The 23,818-nt window shown below is 38.1% G+C and overlaps 1 protein-coding gene across 2 annotated transcripts in view; it reads left to right on the top strand.

Moving 5' to 3' along the window:
* Positions 1–12,230, top strand: part of LOC115230904 (death domain-associated protein 6) — a 38,530-nt gene extending 26,300 nt beyond the window's left edge. For both annotated transcript variants that reach the window (XM_029801022.2, XM_029801014.2), the window contains exons 5-9: positions 67–193; positions 314–433; positions 2,950–3,037; positions 6,386–6,512; positions 11,222–12,230. In XM_029801022.2, the coding sequence (XP_029656882.1) occupies positions 67–193; positions 314–433; positions 2,950–3,037; positions 6,386–6,512; positions 11,222–12,051 (1,292 nt within the window). In that variant the 3' untranslated portion in view covers positions 12,052–12,230. The remainder of the gene's footprint in view (positions 1–66; positions 194–313; positions 434–2,949; positions 3,038–6,385; positions 6,513–11,221) is intronic.
* The last annotated feature ends 11,588 nt before the right edge of the window (positions 12,231–23,818 follow it).

The following is a 23,818-nucleotide window of genomic DNA, read 5'->3' on the forward strand; positions in this document are numbered from 1 at the left end:
GACTTTTTTCTAATATTTGCTTTTACAGTGAAATCTCGTTAAAATTCTTTGTATTTTGTTTTATAGGTACTCGTTATACTGAAGTCAATAAAAAAATTGAAAAGTTTATCAACAAGAAAAAAATTTTCCCAGATTATAATGATATCAAAAATATTATTAATCATGTGAACACAGAGCATAAGTTATATTTAGGGTAAGTTGTTATTTGTTAAAGCATCATCAGGGAAAAGGAGTCTGTTTTCATATATACTTGTTTGTTTTTATGCTCTATATTTTGTCCTAATCTTCTGACATGAATTGCCATTTACTTTAGAAAAACAAATGTCGAAGACTTAGCCAGAGAAGCATTTACTGATGTTGGGAATCAACTCCAAGAAAGGCGTCATCGTGATTTTATCCTGACATTTGGAAATAGTCAAACTGAAGCATACAGGTATTTAAATGGTTTTCTTACCTTTGAATTGGTGTACTGAGATTGACAATATGTAATTTGAATTATTCCTGTTCATATCTCAGTGTAATCTCATTGAGTGTAATCTTAACTCTACCATTCACATTATTCCGTCAAATGTAATGTTTATTTATTCGCATTACTTTGAATTAACCATGCATTATCTCATAACATCAATATTTTGTTAGAGGTTGCATCTGTCTGGTCTGAACATAAACAAGTAGACTATTTGAACCAGATATGGTCAGTTTACATGCTAAAGGATATGTGGGGATATGTTGCAGTTATGGCAGGCAGATATTATCCTACAATTTGTATTTCATTTAGTATAATTTTATTGAAAACAAAAGCCAAAAATATATCCCTAATTGATAAAAGAACTCTCTTGTTCATATCAGTTGCAATCATCATCATCATCATTTAGCGTCTGCTTTCCATGCTAGCATGGGTTGGACGGTTCAACTGGGGTCTGGGAAGCCCGGAGGCTGCACCAGGCCAGTCAGATCTGGCGGTGTTTCTACAGCTGGATGCCCTTCCTAACGCCAACCACTCCGTGTGTGTAGTTATGTCATACATATTATTTGAAGCACGTATGGATGGTGCTTTTTATGTGCCACTGGCACAGGTGCCAGGGGAGGCTGTCAACGGCCACGATCGGCTGGTGCTTTTTACGTGCCACCGGCACTGGCATCGGCCATGTACGGATGGTGCTTTCTAGGTGCCACCGGCCAGGTGCCAGGGGAGGCTGGCAAAGTGCATGATCGGTTGGTGCTTTTTATGTGCCACCGGCACGGAAGCCAGTCAAGGCGGCACTGGTATCGGCCACGTACAGATGGTGCTTTTTGTGTGCCACCAGCACAGGTGCCAGGGGAAACTGGCAATGGCCACGATCGGTTGGTGCTTTTTACGTGCCAAATAAATATTCACCGAGAGAAAATATATTAGTGAATAACTAATATAACATTCAAATTTTTAGGAAGGATGGGAGACAAATCTGGACGTGTTTTAGTTTTATTTTGATTTTATCAGTAATGCATAATCCAGACACCATTCAATAGGAAAACCAATAGGTAAGCTAGTGTTAACATCTTCAATACATAGATTCTTGAAAAGCTAACAGTAAATAAATGTGGAAGCACTCCGTCGGTTACGACGATGAGGGTTCTGGTTGATCCGAATCAATGGAACAGCCTGCTCGTGAAATTAACGTGTAAGTGGCTGAGCACTCCACAGACACGTGCACCCTTAACGTAGTTCTCGGGGATATTCAGCGTGACACAGAGAGTGACAAGGCTGGCCCCTTGAAATACAGGTACAACAGAGACAGGAAGTAAGAGTGAGAGAAAGTTGTGGTGAAAGAGTACAGCAGGGATCACCACCATCCCCTGCCGGAGCCTCGTGGAGCTTTTAGGTGTGTTCGCTCAATAAACACTCACGACGCCCGGTCTGGGAATCGAAACCGCGATCCTATGACTGTGAGTCCGCTGCCCTAACCACTGGGCCATTGCGCCTCCACAGTAAATAAATATGCATTGAAACAAAAAAATCATTATTAGTCAGCTAATATTTTCATGTTTTTGAATGAGGATTTGAAGAAATTTTGGATATAGTCTGACATCATCATTATGTGACGTTCACTTTTCCATGCTTGCGTGGGTTGGATGGAATTTGTTGAGGTGGTCTTTCTCCAGCCCTTCCTGTCACCAATCCTCACCTTTTTCCAAGGTAGGTAATGTTTCTGCATAGCCAGACATGTTTTCATGGAAGATTGGATATGAAGGGCACAGCTTGCATGTCGGTGACATTCGTTTATAATTATCACATAAAGTCAAAGCTAGGAGACAGTAACATAAACACACACAGATAGAGGATAGGCTTCTTTCAGTTTCCATCAACCAACTCAGCTCGCTAGGCTTGATCTCTTAATTAGTTGACTTCCTAATTGTGTTTTGGAAGGCGGCGAGCTGGAAGAATTGTTAACTCGCCGGGCGAAATGCTTAACGGTGTTTCGTTTATCTTTAAGGAGGCGCAATGGCCCAGTGGTTAGGGCAGCGGACTTGTGGTCGTAGGATCGCGGTTTCGATTCCCAGATTGGGCGTTGTGAGTGTTTATTGAGCGAAAACACCTAAAGCTCCACAAGGCTCCGGCAGGGATGGTGGTGATCCCTGCTGTACTCTTTCACCACAACTTTCTCTCTCACTCTTACTTCCTGTTTCTGTTGTACCTGTATTTCAAAGGGCCGGCCTTGTCACTCTCTGTGTCACGCTGAATATCCCCGAGAACTACGTTAAGGGTACACGTGTCTGTGGAGTGCTCAGCCACTTACACGTTAATTTCACGAGCAGGCTGTTCCGTTGATTCGGATCAACCGGAACCCTCGTCGTCGTAACCGACGGAATGCTTCCACCATCCAATTGTGTTTTGGAATGAAAAATTTTAATTGAAGATCTCGCTTTTGCTTAAAGTATTAACCTTTATTTCATTTCTTTTTTCATCAGAGTTACTACTGATCCTGCTACTTATGACAAAAACTTGAAGAAGAAGTTAGACGAAAATCGTAAACTTGCAAAATCAAAGCTGGATGATGTAAATCACCTTTTATCTACACATTTTTATTCTTATAAATTGTAACCAACATTAACCCTTTAGCATTAAGATTACTCTCTCATATGTAATGCTTATTTATTCACACTGTTTTGAATTAATCATGCATTATCTTGTAGCTTCAAGATTTCGATGATGTGATTGTTTATTTTTAGAATGACATTGTAGGATCAGTGTGAGAAACTGGATCTGGCCAGTTTGAACATAAAACAGAATATTTGGGCCGGATATGGCCGGTTTAAATGCTAAAGGGTTAAGTACTAACAATTTTCTTCGGGTAATTCCTTTCTTTTCTAATCTGTGGCTCTTCTCGGTGTAAGATGATTGTTGATCTACAGTTAACCTGAATGCTCATTGTGATTCCTAATTCCAGAACTTTTTGCATGAGCGTATTAGCCATTATTTAAAATAAATAAATCCACTCTATTGGAAGTATTTTTATGCTTCGAATATAATCTTATTTGGGAATGTACCTTAGTTTCTCAGTAACACGTTAAAGTAAGAAAACAGCACAGCTCCCATGACTTCAGGAAACATTTTTTCACGCTGAGAGTTGCTGAAACATGGAACAAACTGCCGGCATCAGTTGTTAGTTGTCGGAGCACTGCATCCTTCAAAACTTCCATGCTTCCTGAGATTCGCCAACACTACACTTGATTTTCTCCCCTCCATACACACACAAGCATGTATCTGACTCATACATTGTTCGCTTTCCAGACATTTCTACATTACTGCATGTACTTTATATGCACTTTCTGACAAGTTGTGGTGCACCTGAGCACTGTATACAATAATTTCATTATTTTAAATATCAAGCTTACTCTAGTTTTAGACATTTTATGACTGATCCCTTTGCAGCCAGTATAAGCCATTAAGCTTTCTACCTCATTTGTAATCCAAGCAGATTTTGAGACATTGGCAATCATGGAAAAACAGACATAAAATGGGGGATGATGGTCATGATGACAATGACATAGAATGGTTTCAACCCATAAACTATGGGATAGCTTTTTAGCAACCTATCTATTTGCATTCATACTGAGTTAACTTGTTTCATTCAAATTTGATATATGATGGTGGTGGCGCAATGGCCCAGTGGTTAGGGCAGCGGACTCGCGGTCATAGGATTGCGGTTTCGATTCCCAGAACGGGCGTTGTGAGTGTTTATTGAGCGAAAACACCTAAAGCTCCACGAGGCTCCGGCAGGGGATGGTGGTGATCCCTGCTGTACTCTTTCAGCACAACTTTCTCTCACTCTTACTTCCTGTTTCTGTTGTACCTGTATTTCAAAGGGCTGGCCTTGTCACTCTCTGTGTCACGCTGAATATCCCTGAGAACTACGTTAAGGGTACACGTGTCTGTGGAGTGCTCAGCCACTTACACGCTAATTTCATGAGCGGGCTGTTCCATTGATCGGATCAACCAGAACCCTCGTCGTCATAACCGACGGAGTGCTTCCATTGATATATGATGTCTTTCCTGTTCCGTCCATTCTAAACCAAGTGAGATCGTAGTAATGGCTGATGCCAGTGTTGCATAACTGGCCCTTTCAAAGCACTTTTCAATCGTTGGGTGATATGCTGTGCCTGTTAAAACCTGTTGAAATGAGTGAAATCATAGTTGTGGCTGATGCCAGTGCCGTCTGATTGGCACCCGTGCCGGTAGCATGTAAAAAGCACCATTCGAGCATTGAGCCTCTTGGAGGCAGTGGCAGGTGGTCAAAACCCTTGACAATATACTGTGCTTATGTTGACCTGTTAAGCCAAGCGAGACTGCAGTCATGACCGATGCCGGTCTCGGATCAGTGGCACACAAAGAACACCCACTACACTCTTGGAGTGGCTGGGATTAGGAAGGGCATCCAGCCATAGAAACTTTGCCAAATCAAATTGGAACCTGGTGCAGACCCTGGCTTACCAGTTTTCTGTCAAACCGTCCAACCCATGCCAGCATGGAAAGAAGACATTAAATGATGATGATGTTAATCACAAGCAATGAAATACTAATCATCATAATCCTCATTTTCCATATATTGGACATGTTTTTTTCCAACATAGCATTTCAACACTTGTTGCTGTGTCTTGTCTTCTTGATAAGGTTTGGCCTATGGAGATCATCCTTCACTTCTTCATCTTTCTTGGTCTTCCTTCTTCCAGGTTCCCTATTTGGATCACTTGGCACTTGCATGTAGCCATCTATGTTGATATATATGAGATAAGCTTAATACAGTTTCCATCTACCATATTCATTTACAAGACATTGGTTAGCCTGGAGCAATAGTAGAAGACTCATGCCTAAGGTACTGTGTAGCAGGACTGAACCTGAAACCACATGGTTGTGAAGCAAACTTCTTAACCACACTGCCCTGCCTTCTTTCCTTTCTCAGTTCTAAATTTCCCTTTCATGTTTCAAATTCCTTCTGTAATTGTATACAAGGTCTTTGCATACAAGAGTACCTGTGAATTGCCTAATGTAAACACCTGTTATGGTCTGGGGATCTGTAATAAACAAAGCAGGCTGAGAACTGAGCCAAGATGAGTACTTGTCTGCATGCTAGTATATTTACTGAACTTGTTGCTAGCTCTCAGTTTTTTGACAATATCTAACAAACCATTCATCTACACCCTAGGTTTTTTTTTTCTTTTTTGCTACAGAGTGTGGTATTCTATCAGATGTTTTCTCCAGGTAGACATATATCAGGTATAGTGGCTTGTTCTTAGCTTAGAATGTCCTGTAGTGTATCTTTGATATGTAGAAAAAATTAAAGTCAGTTTAACAGCCACTTTTCTATCTTTCTATGTACTTAGCTGTTATGTACAACTTGAAATGTTTAGCTTATTACTCTTTTACTCTTTTACTTGTTTCAGTCATTTGACTGTGGCCATGCTGGAGCACCACCTTTAATCGAGCAACTCGACCCCGGGACTTGTTCTTTTGTAAGCCCAGTACTTATTCTATCGGTCTCTTTTGCCGAACCGCTAAGTAACGGGGACATAAACACACCAGCATCGGTTGTCAAGCAATGCTAGGGGGACAAACACAGACACAAATATACACACACAAACACATATATATATATATATACATATATACGACGAGCTTCTTTCAGTTTCCGTCTACCAAATCCACTCACAAGGCTTTGGTCTGTCCAAGGCTATAGTAGAAGACACTTGCCCAAGGTGCCACGCAGTGGGACTGAACCCGGAACCATGTGGTTGGTAAACAAGCTACTTACCACACAGCCACTCTTGCACCTTATTGCTAGCTTTTTTGTTTTTTCAGTGTATATGCAGGGAATTAGCTGTTAATATATATATCTTTTTGTTTTAGATTATATCAAAATATGCTCAGAAACAATATGATACCAATGCTCAGCCTGAAGAAGTTGATGAAAATGTTTTAGAAAGTTCATCTGAAGAAGAGGATGAGGAGGATGAAATTCCAGAATTGGATGAAGGTGCATATCAGTAATTTAAGTTAAAATAATACCATATATCATCATCGTCATCATTTATCATTTCACATCCATTTTCCATGCTGGCATTGGTTGGACGGTTTAACAGGAGCTGATGGGCTGTCCAGGCTTCAATTGTTTGCTTTGGCATGATTTCTACAGCTAGATGCCTGTCCTAATGCTAACCACGTTACAGAGTGCATTGGGTGCTTTTTACATGACACCAGCACCTACAAGCCTGTGAGATTAACCCTTTCATTACCAACCTGGCTGAAACTGGCTCTGGCTTTGAATGCAAATGTCTTGTTTTCATAAGTTTTGAATTAAAATCTTCCACCAATCTTAGTCTCAATTTATGTTCCTAACACTAGCTGAATGATAACAAAGTTATTTTACTAAATTCTTTGTTATATTTAACCCTTTAGTGTTCACATTATTCTGCCAAAATTAATGCTTCTTCATCTACATTGCTTTGAATTAATCATTCATTAATCTTGTAGCTATGAGATTTTGATGAGGTAGCTGTTAATTTTTAAGATGATAGTGTAGGGTTGGTCTGAGAGACCAGATCTGGCCAGTTTGAACATAAAACAGGCAGAATACTTTGGGCCGGATATGGCCGGTTTAAATGCTAAAGGGTTAAAGTAATAGGAAGATACACAGAGCATCTCAACAGAAATACAGTAACAAAAGGGTTAAGGATGCTCAGCGGAGGAGGTTTGAAAGGACATCCACACTTTTACTTAGCTTGATGTGCCTTTTCAAGCACAACAAACCACCAGGTGTCTTGGGTCCCTAATCATCCTCTCTGTGAGTCCCAACATCTGTAGATCCTTTTTCACCACTTCATCCCATGTCTTCCTGGGTTTTCCCCGTCCACATATTCCCTCTACAATTAGAGATTGGCACTACGTCTTTGATTTTTTTAATTGTCCTATACATTTATCCGTACCAAATTTTCAGATATATTTTTGAACTGACACAGTACATATTTTTATAGAACATCTAATTACCATAAAAATCCATGTAATTTATGCACTTTTTTCACAAAAATAAAGATAAACTTTAGTGGGTGCTTAAATTAAATGAATAGATTGTTTCCAGAATTTTTTTAGAAATTTTTTTTTTTTTTTTGTGGAAGTTGACTCATTTAATGTACTTAAATATAATGAAGTTGACTTTTAATTATGCTGGACAGTATAAGGCATACCTTTTTGTATAAATTTACTAAAACCATTAAATGGTTAACTACTTTTGAAGTCTAACGTACATGCTGGTAATCACGGTCCAGGCCATATTTTACATATTTTACTTGGTTGAGTAATGTGTCATCCAAGCTGATGTTTATTGGTAATTAAACTTAATTTTCAACACCTCTGCATATTTATCAGCTTTGTTTTTATTGATAGTTCTTATCAACAACTTTTCTTGTGATCATGGTTTGAGACGACATACAGCTGTATGCTAAAGATCTGACATAATCTCTTGTGGACAAGTAATGTAAAGTTTACTATAAACAAGATTATCCACTATCTTTCCAACAACAGCCTTGGGCACCTTTTAGAATTCCCTGTGACAAACACTTGCTTATATGCTTGTAAAATCAAAAACCAACACAGCCCCCCATGAATTTTGGAAACACATTTTCACACTCAGACTTGCTGAAGCATGGAATAAACTACCTGCATCAGTTATTAGCTGTTGAGATACTACATCCTTCAAAATTTCCATGCTTCCTGAAATCTGCCAACAGTACACCTGGTGGCTTATGTTTTTTTGTTTTTTTTAGTTGTAGTGCACCTGAGCACTGTATACAGTAATGTCCTTCATTATATCATATATACATGCTTACAATTTGTAAAATAATACTTCAGTTGTTTCCGGTTATGTGGAGACACACAAATGCAGAGTGTCATACAGGTACGTGTGTGTGTGTGCATACAGTCTCATACATTTGCATACACATACAGACACACACAATCACATACAGTTGCACGTACACACAGTCTCATACAGTTACACCCATGCAAACACACACATACAATCAGCGTCATACTTTTCATTTATTTATTTTTATTGGAACGCTAATATCAAGAGAGGGGGAAGGTATACCGAGTAGCTAAAGCAGACTGACATTGTCAGTCTCATAAGGGAGGAGAAGGAGGGTATACCGAACAAGTGAAACACACAGATATGTGTCAGTCCCACAAGACCGATTTTATTTATATAGACAACGCAAATACTTTAATAGATTTTAATGTAATACCTGTTAAACAGAAATTATTTTTATTTAATGAAAATTTGATAAAATCTAATCATAAGTAAGTGAAATTCTACTAAATACAACTAAATTCAAAACCTTTTCCCCCTGGCCATATTGGCAATTCTGAAAACTTTTGGGTGCGAATTTTACGAGTAGAAGCTTTTTTTTAATGATTTTTATCCTGAAAATTACCTGTGTAAATTACATAGGTGCACAGTTTACATGGGTTTTTATGGTAGTCTCCTAATAGCTCTTCCCTCTCCCTGTATCCACTGATGGCATTCCCTCTACCCTCTATCTCCCACACCCCCTTTGCAATTATTCACCTACTCCAATCCCTGGTCCACTTCACTGTGTAAACCTCCCTGTAACTTTGGGGATATGGTTGCCATTAAGGAAGAACAAGCAACCATAGAAACCATGCCAAAGCGCACAGCAGAGCTTGGTGCAGTCTTCTGATTCGGAAAACAAACATTAAATGATGATAACGATGATGATGTTATAATTATTTAAATGTGTAGCGTTTGATGGTAGAGCTGAAATAACTGACAAAAAATTGAAATGAAATTGTGGAGCTATTTTGTCTATTTACTTTTCTAACACTACAGAAAATGTGTAAGATATGTGTGGGTCTATGAGATTACTAGTATAACCATTGCTAATGTGGAAAATTAACGTGAAACTTATTTAAAAAAAATTTTCCTTGTTATTTAATTATTATTTTAAATTACCTGACGTGTCATTGTGTAGTTAGTAGTTTAGCCATCATTCTCCTACATATTAACCTTGAGTTTTAGAGCAAAATGTGCAATTTTTGTATGAAAACTGAATAGACTCCTTGGTTGTTGGACAGACTGTTTTTCCTTGCTGACTTTCCATCATCATTACTTTACTATATCTGTACGGATATATAACACTGGTACTAACATTCATATTCATTCTCATGTTATTTGTGAAGTCTGACATTCTCTGGTTTAACTTTTCCAGTTGTCTGCAAGTGTTTCATAACCTGCCTGCGGCAAAAAATACCTTCCACCTTCAGTTTAATGGTGCACTTCAATTGTTTACACTAAGCACTTCTCAGTGCATCTGCATCTACTGCACATACTGATTGATGTATTTTATGCCCAGTCATTGTCTCTGCTCACTTCTACAATTTTAATCAATCTTGTGCTCACAATATCCATGCCCCCCAGCCACATGTTATCATTCTTCCTGCTTCATATAGTTCATCTTTTAAATGGTATAAGAAACCCTTATGTTACAATTCCCAGAAATTCTTATACTGCCATTCATTGAAATTATATCTGCATTATATCCATCTACAGTACTGTCATAGCCGGGAGTGGTAGCGGGAATAAGCTCCCACTGCCTACAAAGTGCTCCCACGGCATGCGTCTCAAATAGCCTCTGACAGTCAAGTCCTACTCCTGGCCTTCCTGTGGCGAAACCGTTCCTACTGACAGGAGAAGGGGCAAAGGCGAGTCACTGGCGCCTTAAAACCAGTTGCTTTGGGTAGTTGAGACTCGATAGCCTTGACTGGCAGCCCAACTAGGAGAGGGAAACTCCGATTTCAAACCTCCGCTGCCTTGCGGCAAGACCCCCGACAGAAAATCCGGAGCTGGAATCCCTAAGGCAGCCTGACACAACACGTCATCACCGGCAATTCCTGCGACGCATCTGGTGCCAAGCTGTATCGACCCGTCGTTCCCTTGGAGCTACCAGCTGCGTGGAGAGGAGGGGGGATCAAACTGCATGGGCAACAGCTGATCCCTCATACAAACCTGCCCAGGCCTTGTAGCTCAACAGGAAGGGTCTGCACAGCCACACCAGGAAGTGCAGACAAACCCACCACCTTTTCCGAGCTACACCATCGTCTCTCGAGGCGGACGGATGCCACCGCCGCCGACGGCCGACAGTACTCTCCTCTAAGGTAGCAAAAATTATCTAAGACTTCTACTAAACCATGTATAGATGCCTCAGCTGTTTATTACTCAAGTGCATCTCTTGCATCTGAGGTTTGTTTCCTTGTGAGTACTTACAAGGATTTCTAAAGGACGCCCAGACTTGCTCATGTATTTTTACCTCAAAGATTCTAATAATGAGAGACTGAAGAATAGCCTTAGTGAACATCAACCTGTACACAAAATTCCTTTCTAAATTTACTGACAATCCTCCTTTTGCTTATATGTACCCTAGTATAGGGTCCAGATTGCTCTCCAACACCATTCATCTATACCTAGCTTTCTCAACAGCCTTTAGAGCCCGTTTTGTGAGATCCTGTTAATGCAGAGCTTTGTGAATGGTGTTCTGTCTGATGTAGTTATTAATTATAACTGAAGATCCACGTGTGGTTAGCTTAATAAGCCAGTTGCTTATATAAGAATTTTCTAATGATATTGTATAGGTCACTTGTAATAATAATGCTTTTTTGGTTTGTTTTCTGCAGTAATGGCATTGGATGATGACGATGAAGATGATGACATTACTGAAATCAAAACAGCTAAACCTTCAGGGAGCGTCTCATTACAAATACCCCCCACAAAAGACTTGAAAGTACAATTAGAGAAGTTGGTAATACCTACCAAAGTTCAAAATGATATAAATAATATTTCTGACAGTTCTGCATCCAACAGTTATTCTAAGACAAGGAGCAGACAAGATCGTGGTTGCAAAATGTCAGCCCAATCACAAAAAGGTAAAAGCTCTTCACAGGTGCTACCTTTGTTACCTTTACACCGAGTGGTTAAAAGCGATGAAAAGAGCAAAGATGCGAGTGAAAAGATAGTTATTGATCTCGATTCTTCTGAATCTGAAGAAAATGGTGTAAGCTGCAGCATTCCAATCGACAAAGTAGACACTCCTACATCAACATGTAAAGAGCAATCTCTTATACCACTAAGGCCTCGATGTGCAGTTGGTGCTAGAAATTCCAATACTTCATTATCATCATCTACAACCACATCATCATCATCATCATCAGGAAGAATGTTTGTCTCTTCTCAAAGCAATATGCAGCTTAGTATGGAAGTGAAAACTCAGGTTCAGCAACAGCAAGATTTTGATGGTGTCTCATTTAAAATTGCTTCTGTTGCTTCTTTAGCATATAGCATGAACAATCGGACTAGTAACTCTAAATATTTTACTGCACAACAGACTAATTATCAAAGTCAGAATTATCAAGTGACTTCGGGTAGTAGTTACGGTGTTAGAAGCGGTCAAAAGTGGCCTGCTACTACTCAGTCTAAAGAAGTTATTGTTTTGTCTGATTCTGATTGAAGTGTTTGTGTGTACGAAAATATATACATAAACAGCAAATCTACATAGTAACTTGTATAAATATGGAATTTATAAAAATAAAAGTTATTATAAATAAAATCTCAAAATAATCTAAAACCAGTCACACCTGCTTGTTTAATAAAATTATTACTGGTATGTGTAAAATATCCATTTAAAAAGCAATTCACTGTTTTATTTCATTCTCACATTGTTAACTCTTTTCAAAGTTAAGCTACTTAAAACCAAACTATCAGTAACATATTTAGAGGACTTTTTCTCTCCTCTGTATTTTGTGTAGGGTAAACTTGTATGTATAAAGTTAAACTATACTGAAAAAACCATTATTTTTAGCAGGAAGCTAAATTCCTCCAAGAACTTTTCATCATGCATTTTATTAGCCAGGGTTTTTTGGGGTCAGTTGTATTTAATTTTTTTTTGCCACTTAAGTCAGCTTTTATATGTATGGTTTTTAAAATACCACAAGAAACCCCACAGAAATGTTTTTAAAAGAGAAAGAATCATATTAGACTTTTACAATTAGTGCATATAAAGTTTTTTTGGAGGGGCTGATGGGGTTAGAAACTCAGGTTTGATCCATCTAATAATCATTAATGCATCTTGCATCAAAGAATTTTTATAATACTTTCATCAGTCAGTCTGAAATATAAGACCTGGTTTGATACTCTAGACAGTTTTGAAGTATTGTTCAAAGGGGTTAACTCTTCTCTGCAGGAAGCTATATCCTTTCAGAGTTTTTCTACATGCATTCTCATTAGTCAAATATCGGAGGATTTTAAGCCAGTTGTATGGTTTTCAAACTCCCCTTTTCTGTTGTCACTCTTATTGTCTAATGGTGATTTATTAGCACTATTTATCAGTTATGTTTTAAAATATTTATTGGCAAATGTTTGCATTTCTCAGTTATATTAAAAGTTTGAATGATTAAGATACTACTAAATGTATTTTAATAACTTTCACAAATTGCGTGGTTAACTTGAGGTAGAACTAAATAAATACATGTTTAGTTTAATACTATGGAAATAAATAAACCAGCTGAACATTGAATAAATGAATTAACAAGTTTTATTCTATCTCTTAATCATGTTAGGATTTACTTTCATTTCATCATCATCATCATTTAACGTCCGCTTTCCATGCTGGCATGGGTTGGACGGTTCAACTGGGGTCTGGGAAGCCAGAAGGCTGCACCAAGCCCAGTCTGATCTGGCAGTGTTTCTACAGCTGGATGCCCTTCCTAGCGCCAACCACTCCGTGAGTGTAGTGGGTGCTTTTTACGTGCCAGACGAGGCTGACCAACAGCCACGATCGGATGGTGCTTTTTACGTGCCACCAGCACGGAGGCCAGTCGGGCGGCGCTGGCTACGGCCACGTTCGGATGGTTCTCTTACGTGCCACCGGCACTGGTATCACAGCTACATATTCCATTGATGTTGATAGATTACGATTTTGATTTTCACTTGCCTCAACAGGTCTTCACAAGTGGAGTTTTGTGTCCCAAGAAGGAAAGGAATGCATAAGTGGGCTGGCTACATACCAGGTGTAGGCCACGGGATTATGGCCTCACTTGTCCTGCCGGGTCTTCGGTGCTGATTAATATTAGTAAACTAAGAATCTCTATAGGATCGGCAAAATAAGTACCAGTAATATACTATTCATCTTTTCAGACAACTATATCACTTCCTTGCTTCGTTTGGCATGTACTAAAAAATATATATAGCAGGTTTAAAATACAGCTCTTAAGAATTTTTTTCCCATTATCAAGTTGACTGACAACTTTGATGATTTTTAGCCATCATTTTTTAACAAGTAAACAATGACAATCTTTTATAAGTTTTACTTATCATACAAAACTGTTCCATGGTTATTAAAAAAAAAAACACCTACAAAATCATTGAGAAATGCAGTTTTCTACTTAAATTGTTGCTTTGTCTACAGCTCGATCTCATGTCACCAAACATGTTTCTCTAGGAAACATTCAGCTTACAAAAGTTTCTATTTTCCATCAAAAATCTATTTGTATTTATCATAAAATATATTTATGCATTGCTCTTGTACAAAATAAATTTTCATTCCTTCATTTTATGAGATTTTTTTTTTCCTGTTTACATTTTTTAATGATTCCTATTATTAAATTATTAAGATGTCATTGAAACTTATAAGTTTTATTTCTAATGTGTTCTTGTAGGTTAATAAGTTTTAATCCATTGTTGTTGATGTAAAATTAAACGAAAGTGTATTATGTGAAAGAGATTGTCTCTTGCTAAGATACTATTTTTGGCTATCCTGAATTATGCAGGAAACTCCTTACATCTTTCTAATCATTGAAATTTAATAAAAGGAAAGAACTGTATATTGGTTTTCTTTTAGGAACTATGTTAATTCATAAAATGTCAACAACATATTTTTCTCTACTTTTTCAAGTCTATACGTATCAAAAAAAAAAAAGTCTATTATCAATGATCTCCCTTTAAAAGGGTTATATATTTAATTCTGTTCAAAAACTTGAGTACACCTGTTTCATAATGAAAAGGCACTTCAACACTGAACCTCCTGTAAGAGACACAAGTGTGATGTTTATACATTTAAAATCTCTTGTTGTTAGATGAGAGTAACCAGGAATCAAAACTATTTTTCAGATTTGGCTGGCTTGGATCATACTGCTATTTGTGTTTGCTAATGAATTCCTGATCACTGACCCTCCTTCCTCTCAGTAAATATAAGTATTAGAAGTGGAGGCGCAATGGCTCAGTGGTTAGGGCAGCGGACTCGCGGTCGTAGGATCGTGGTTTCGATTCCCAGACCGGGCGTTGTGAGTGTTTATTGAGCGAAAACACCTAAAGCTCCACGAGGCTCCGGCAGGGATGGTGGTGATCCCTGCTGTACTCTTTCACCACAACTTTCTCTCACTCTTACTTCCTGTTTCTGTTGTACCTGTATTTCAAAGAGCCGGCCTTGTCACTCTTTGTGTCACGCTGAATATCCCCGAGAACTACGTTAAGGGTGCACGTGTCTGTGGAGTGTTCAGCCACTTACACTTTAATTTCACGAGCAGGCTGTTCCGTTGATTCGGATGAACTGGAACCCTCGTCGTAACCGACGGAGTGCTTCCATAAGTATTAGTTTGTTATGTAGGTACAAAGACATTTTGTTTTTCAGAGAATACAATATAGTTGGCTGAATTGATCTCAGTATACTGGTACTTTTATTTATTGACCACAACAAGATTACCTCCCTGCTACTTTTGCCCTCTTGCCATCATTCCTTTAGACATGGTTTAAAAGTGTCATATTGGTAAAAAAAACTTTTACTGACTGTCCAGATTTGCTTTTTTTATTTATCCCAGTTCTAGTTACTGTCAATGGATTTCAGTACGTGATTACTACAATATATATATATGTGTTCATTTGTTTTGAATTCAATATTTCTTTTTAATCATGCACTTTACATTTTCCTTCAGTTAACTAAAGCAAGTAACATGAGATTATAGAATGTCAGGATAGTTGAGTCAGAAGTGATGCATGGCTATAATTCAATCACTGAAACTCTTTTCAAACGTTATAATCATCTTAAAATTTGTTTTGTTAGATATCCTAGATAGTTTTAAAGGTGTTAATTTGGGCTGTGGATTTGGTCTTCCTCCAAAAATAATTGAACACATTTTTAAGCATAGCTGTTGTTCAACAAGTTAAACTCATACAAAACCAATGAAATAAAATCTTATACATTTATTAATGTTAGTGACAAAAAAAATGATTTTTAAAAATCCTAATCTATTTTTCAAGTAAGGAATTTCTTTATTCCTGAGGTTTTCAAGAGAACAAAGCAACTGTTCATGTCAACATTTGCACAGCTTCACTGTCACAAGATGGAATATCAACTTTCACCCTCCATCTTGCATATATAAAATGTGCTTCCTGTAGTTTCCATCTACCATATTCTGTCACATGGTATTAGTCAGCCCTAGGCTATAGAAAACACCCAGGGTTCCACACTGGGACCGAACTTGAAACCATGTGACTGAAAAGCAACCTTGTTAATCACATGGGGTACTGGTCAAGCTGTGCTTAAGGTAGGAGACATCTAAGGTATCAGACACTGGGTTTAAATCTGCAACCTTGTGGTTGGAAGTAAATTCCATGCTTGAACTTACAATGGATTTGATGAGTTAGAATTTAATATGTACACACAATCATCAGTTAAGCACTAAAATTTCTTTTTAGCTGAGTAACAATTTGCTCTTTCCATCTTTTTCTCTTTAATCCTTTTGATACTGACCAGCTTTTGACTGCCTATAATTCTGTGATATAAACAGTCATATTTATATTGGAAATTATCACAGAAGTTTTGTTAAGTGATGTTCCAAACACCGGCATAATAATAGATGTCTGTTACTGTATTAAACCTACCAAAATTTCTGATTAATTTAAAAATCAAAATACATTGACAACATGTTTTATTTGAAAAAATGGTCACAAAATGATTAATTTGTTTCTTCGTTATGATCTCAATATTCTGTATGCATACATGGAGGTTTTCAAAATTCCTGTCTGTACCACTTGAAGGCCACCATGTGCTAATACTTTTCTAAACATTTTGTTTAGTTAATATTAAAAATACATAATATATTTCTGCCTTAAGATATTTTTCATTTGTTGTTTTTGTATGAATTTAACTTATTCTATAATTTATTTCATAAATAAAAGGCAAAATAATGCAATTGCATAAATAATCTATATAGATTAGGCGCAGGAGTGGCTGTGTGGTAAGTAGCTTGCTAACCAACCACATGGTTGTGGGTTCAGTCCCACTGTGTGGCATCTTCGGCAAGTGTCTTCTGCTATAGCCCCGGGCCGACCAATGCCTTGTGAGTGGATTTGGTAGACGGAAACTGAAAGAAGCCTGTCGTATATATGTATATATATATGTGTGTCTGTGTTTGTCCCCCTAGCATTGCTTGATAACCGATGCTGGTGTGTTTACGTCCCCGTCACTTAGCGGTTCAGCAAAAGAGACCGATAGAATAAGTACTGGGCTTACAAAGAATAAGTCCTGGGGTCGATTTGCTCGACTAAAGGCGGTGCTCCAGCATGGCTGCAGTCAAATGGCGGAAACAAGTAAAAGAGATGAAAATACCTATTGACTTTGAAGGAGGGTAAAAAGAATAAGCTGTGATGGTCATGTCTCTTTCAAAAACATTGCAATGTAAAATGAAATAGTTACAACTAGGAATCAACCAAATAGAGGAATTGAATTGCTAGGGGCCCTTTTCTCTGCTGTGAACTTCTGTTACACTGCTTAATGTCCTAGGGAAAGACATGGTCACTACTTACTGTACTTGTATTTCTGGATGTTCAATTTACATACAATTGAAACACTGACAGGGCATCAAAGTATTAAGTAGCCAAGTTCCACAAATGTAGTACAGCTGGTAATGACCAATGTGTGACAAATATAGTTAGTTTATTATCCATCTTGTACTGTACACTGTTCGCTTAAACTTATATTTTTTCTTCACCAATAATTTGAAAGAACACTGCCATTTTAAAATTAAAAATAATGAATTATGTAAATGCTTTTATCAGATTAACAAGGTATATTTGAATAAGAAATAAATACATTACTTAAAACATGGAAAATCTGCCTGTTATTTTCTATAGTCTTTCTGCCATGGGTTGTATTTAAACCCATGTCAGTTCTTACCTAGCCGACCTATGATTAACCTTTTAGTATTCGGGTTACTCTGTCAAATGAAATATTTATTTATTCACATCTGTTTTCAATTAATCATGCATTGTCTTGTACCTTTGAGATTTCACTGATATGACTGTGGCATTGTAGGATAGGTGTGAGAGGATGGTTTGAACATGAAGCAGAATATTTTAAGAAGTTTGCTTCCCAGCCATATGGATCTGGGTTCAGTTTCACTGCCTGGCATGTAGGGCAAAGATTCGTTAGTGGAGACAGAAGCTGAAAGAAACCCATCGTGGCTGCACCTGGCCAGTCAGATCTGGCAGTGTTTCTACAGCTGGATGCCCTTCCTAATGCCAACTACACTCTCGGAGTGGTTGGCGTTAGGAAGGGCATCCAGCTGTAGAAACACTGCCAGATCTGACTGGCCTGGTGCAGCCTTCGGGCTTGCCAGACCCCAGTTGAACCGTCCAACCCATGCTAGCATGGAAAGCGAACGTTAAACGATGATGATGATGATATATATATATATATATATCTGAGACCCCCTTTGGTCACGACACTGATCATGAGATTGCACCTAGAAAGTTACCCTCCCAGGCACAAGTCTGGGCAAGATTGTTTATGGAAGGCCAGCAGTCGCCTATGCATACTGGCCTCCGCTCTCCACCCCACCAGTGTTATCCAAGGGAAAGGCAACGGCAGATACAGTTTGGCGCCTGTGACATCACAACTCATTTCTACAGCTGAGTGAACTGGAACAACGTGAAATAAAGTGTCTTGCTCAAGAACACAACACGCAGCCCGGTCCGGGGTTCGAGCTCACAACCTCATGATCATAAGCTCGACGCTCTAACCACTGAGCCATGTGCCTTCACACACATATATATATATATATATATATATATATATATATATATATACATGTGTCTGTGCACTGCTTGACAACTGGTGTTGGTTTGTTTACATTCCAATAACTTAGCAGTTTGGCAAGAAGAAATTAATAGAATAAGTATCAGGCTTAGAAAAAAAAAATACTGGGGTTGATTTGACTAAACCCTGCAAGTTAGTGCCCCAGTATGGCTGCAAGCTAATGACTGAAACAAATTTAAAAAATAGTTGGTCTAAATGTTAAACTATCTAACCATCAGATTTCTTTTCAAGGCAGTGTGTCAAAAAACTACATTATTGAATATGTCCTTTTAACCCTTTTGTTACTGTATTTATTTTGAGATGCTCTGTGTTTCTTTCAATTATTTTAAATATAAAAAAAGAATTTAGTAAAATAACCTACTTATCATTAAGCTAGTGTTAGGAACATAAATTGTGACTAAGGTTTGGTGGAAGATTTTAATGAAAAACTTATGAAAACAAGACATTAATACAGAGCCAAAGCCGGTTTTGGCTGGGTTGGTAACGAAAGGGTTAAGACAGTCAATGCTTGGAGGAGATTTGGTCACTATATCTAGCAAGTCAAGTGGCCATATAGAGGAACACTTGTTAATTTGAATTATTGTGTGTAGAGAGGTTTACTGGATTATTTCCCAGTTTTCACAATGCTTGACATGTCCAGAAACAGACAAATATGTCTCCTGCAAGCAAAGACTTAATTGTAGTATTATAAGAAAGCTAACCTAACATTCACCTTACAGTCTCAGATACATAAGGAATGGGGAATGATCTTAATAGAAAGGTAAACCATTGCAACAGGTAATTCTAAGAATGTTTTGGAACTAATTACCAACCTTTTCAATAGTTTTGACTCAAAAACTATTGAAAAGGTTGTAAGATGCAACGAAAATTTTAGGGCAATAAAAATAAGAAAAAAGTGAAAATTTTACTGGTGAGTGTGTTATATTATAAGGCACAAAAAGAAAATGACTCTCCCCAGACACAACAGAATAGCAGATTAAACAGTTCAAAATTATGCTTTACTAAAAAATTAAAAAACTGTAACAACTTGATCTTCAATTAGTATTAAAACTTATTTCATGAGTTTGTATTTTACTGATGATATTTTATTTCAAGATCACTTAATTCTCATTACATTTAACTGGTAATTAGTTCCAAAACATTCTTAGAATTACCTGTTGCAATAGTTTACCTTTCTATTAATAAGATCATTCCCCACTCCTTATGTATCTGAGACTGTAAGGTGAATGTTAGGTTAGCTTGCTTATAATACTACAATTAAGTCTTATAAGGCACAAAAAGAAAATGACTCTCCCCAGACTCAACAGAATATGCTTCAACACACGAACTCATATAAAGAATCTTGCAAACCAAATCCAAAAACGAAATAATCTGCTATTCTTTTATTTGTTTCAATCATTTGACTGTAGCCATGCTGGAGCACCACTTTGAAGGGTTTTGGTTGAACAAATCAACCCCAAGACTTATTCTATCAGTTTCTTTTGCTGAACCACCAAGTTACAGGGACGTAAACACACCAACACCAATTGTCAAGCAGTGATGGGGGCACAAATACAAAGACACGCATATGTATATATACATACATACAAGTAGCATGCTTCTTTCAGTTTCCATCTACCAAATCCACTCACAAGGCTTTGGCTGGCCTGAGGCTATAGTCGAAGACAGTTGCCGAAGGTGCCACACAGTGGGACTGAAGTCCTATTGCATATCTACACATGTGCACATTGGAGTGAATTGATGCCGGGTTCCCAAGAAAAATAGTTCAAGTACTACATATCAATTGTTTTCCTTCAGTAATTTCTTCCAGTTCTAAAAGAGGAAGTTCACAGCATGAAAAATTTCTGTACTCAATACTGGTCAGTCTATTTTGGTCACCATACTAAAGCAATCAACCTTTTAAATCCAATACTGCATCAGGATAGATCATCATTAATATCATTTTTTTCTTTTTTTGCGATTCAAAAATATTTGGCTTTCTCAAAGTATATCTATTCAAACTAACGAATGTTAATTGCTAAAACAAACTTTTACAGCATGTAAAAGTTGGTTTGTGTATTCAATGCTAACCTAGGCTTATGTACATATAAATAACTCCCAATAAAAAATAAATCTTGAAATATTGGAGATGGGAACCTAGAAAAATAATCAACAAATCTTGAGATTGTTTATTAGTACCATGAGTTAGTAGCCTTATCCATACCCATTTAGTTATTTCACTTTGTAACAATGCCGCCTTACTGGCTCCCATGCCGGTGGCATATAAAAAACACCATTCAAACATGGTCAATGCCTGTGCTGTTAGCACATAAAAAGCACCCACTACACTCTCGGAGTGGTTGGCGTTAGGAAGGGCATCTGGCCATAGAAACTTCGTCAGATCGGAATGGAACCTGGTGCAGCCTTCTGGCTTGCCAGCCCTCGGGTCAAACCGTCCAACCCATGCCAGCATGGAAAGCGGATGTTAAATGACAATGATGATGATATGTAAGGTGCAAACATGAGTGTGTGATTAAGAAGTTCGCTTTTCAACCATGTAGTTTCAGGTTCAGTCCCATTGCATGGCACCTTGGGCAAGTGACTTCTACTATAGTCCTGGGCTTACAAATTCTTTGTGAGTAAAGTTGATAGATGGAAACCAAGGAAGCCTATCATATCATCATCATCATCATCATTTAGCGTCCGCTTTCCATGCTAGCATGGGTTGGACGGTTCAACTGGGGTCTGTGAAGCCAGAAGGCTGCATCAGGCCCAGTCTGATCTGGCAGTGTTTCTACGGCTGGATGCCCTTCCTAACGCCAACCACAACGTGAGTGTAGTGGGTGCTTTTTACGTGCCACCCGCACAGGTGCCAGACGGAGCTGGCAAACGGCCACGGACAGATGGTGCTTTTTACGTGCCACCGGCACGGGGGCCAGGCGAGGCTGGCAACGGCCACGAACGGATGGTGCTGTGTCTGTATCTTTGTTTTTCACCACTACTTGGCAATTAGTGTTGAGACAGAATAAGTACCAAACTTCTAAAAACAATGCTGGGGTCGATTTCTTTTGGCTAAACCCATCAAGACAGTACCTCATCATGGCTGTAGTCCAGTGACTGAAACAAGTAAAAGAAAGAACAAATCTCCACTCTCTTATACATTAGCAAAAACCAAATAGTATCCAATCAGTTGAAAAGTTTGGATGCAAGAGTTTTTAGCTTTGTTCCTCACGAACGTACAATAAACATAAGAGTGGTCATGTGATGGATTATAGATTTAATGTGATACTGAAGTAATAAGAGATCATAACAATGGGTTTAATACTGGAAGTGAATGGCATTGCATGTATGGTAGTGACAATTATTTTACAACTCTCATGAAATACAAAGACAAGGAGACAAACATACACACACACACATATATATATTTCTTTACTACCCACAAGGGGCTAAACAAGGACAAAGGGATTAAGTCGATTACATCGACCCCAGTGCGTAACTGGTACTTTATTTATCGACCCCGAAAAGATGAAAGGCAAAGTCGACCTTGGCGGAATTTGAACTCAGAATGTAGTAGCAGACAAAATACCGCTAAGCATTTCGCCTGGCGTGCTAACGATTCTGCCAGCTCACCGCCTTATTTATTTTATTTTATATATATATATATATATATATATTATTGGTGAATTGAAGAAATGGAGCTGAACGCAGATTGAACAGAAATCGTTTTATTTCATTCTACACGTGTTTCGAAAGGCACAAATTACCAAAATCCGATTGAATAATGGGACCATATTGTGTCTTTCTCTTCAGGAAGAAAAAAGGAAATCCGTTAGAGAAACAAAAACAGAACAGAGGCGGAGCAAAAACCAAATCGAACTATGCTCCTAAGAGCCCATGGCGAAACTGTTTATCAGTGTATGCTGAGAACCGGTGGCTGAAGAATTCTACAGGTCAGGCATCGGTCAATCATGTGGGTGAGGGTGTATAGATGTTCTTAGTGACCGAGAATAAAGTTCTGACTATTTAAGGAATATTGGATGTTTTATAAGGGGCGAGAAAAAATCTACTTAGAGACGTGTGTGTGTGTATACTGTTCTATATATGTTCTATATTTGTTTACTGCTGTGATTTTTGCTACTAAGGTATCGGTTAACTTTTGATTAATCTACAACAAGATTATTCATCTTTCTATTTCACATAATATATATATATATATTATATATATATATATATTATTGGTGAATTGAAGAAATGGAGCTGAACGCAGATTGAACAGAAATCGTTTTATTTCATTCTACACGTGTTTCGAAAGGCACAAATTACCAAAATCCGATTGAATAATGGGACCATATTGTGTCTTTCTCTTCAGGAAGAAAAAAGGAAATCCGTTAGAGAAACAAAAACAGAACAGAGGCGGAGCAAAAACCAAATCGAACTATGCTCCTAAGAGCCCATGGCGAAACTGTTTATCAGTGTATGCTGAGAACCGGTGGCTGAAGAATTCTACAGGTCAGGCATCGGTCAATCATGTGGGTGAGGGTGTATAGATGTTCTTAGTGACCGAGAATAAAGTTCTGACTATTTAAGGAATATTGGATGTTTTATAAGGGGCGAGAAAAAATCTACTTAGAGACGTGTGTGTGTGTATACTGTTCTATATATGTTCTATATTTGTTTACTGCTGTGATTTTTGCTACTAAGGTATCGGTTAACTTTTGATTAATCTACAACAAGATTATTCATCTTTCTATTTCACATAATATATATATATATATATATATATATATATACATACATACACACACACACATGATGGGCTTTTAGTTTGTCTACCAAATCCACTCACAAAGCTTTGGTTGGCCTCGTCCAAGTGCCAGATGATGGGTCTGAACCTGGAATCATGTTGCTCGGTAAATTTCTCAACGCACAGCCACGACTGCACCTGGATGTTGAATTCAAATTCCATACTTTTAAAAGAACAGCCTCTCTCTCTCTCTCATCATCAGCGTTTAACGTCCGTTTTCCATGCTAGCATGGGTTGGACGGTTCGACCGGGGTCAGGGAAGCCAGGAGGCTGCACCAGGCTCCAGTCTGATCTGGTTGTTTCTACAGCTGGATGCCCTTCCTAACACCAACCACTCCG

The sequence above is a fragment of the Octopus sinensis genome, linkage group LG2, assembly GCF_006345805.1.
Source record: "Octopus sinensis linkage group LG2, ASM634580v1, whole genome shotgun sequence".
In the NCBI taxonomy this organism is placed as follows: domain Eukaryota; kingdom Metazoa; phylum Mollusca; class Cephalopoda; order Octopoda; family Octopodidae; genus Octopus; species Octopus sinensis.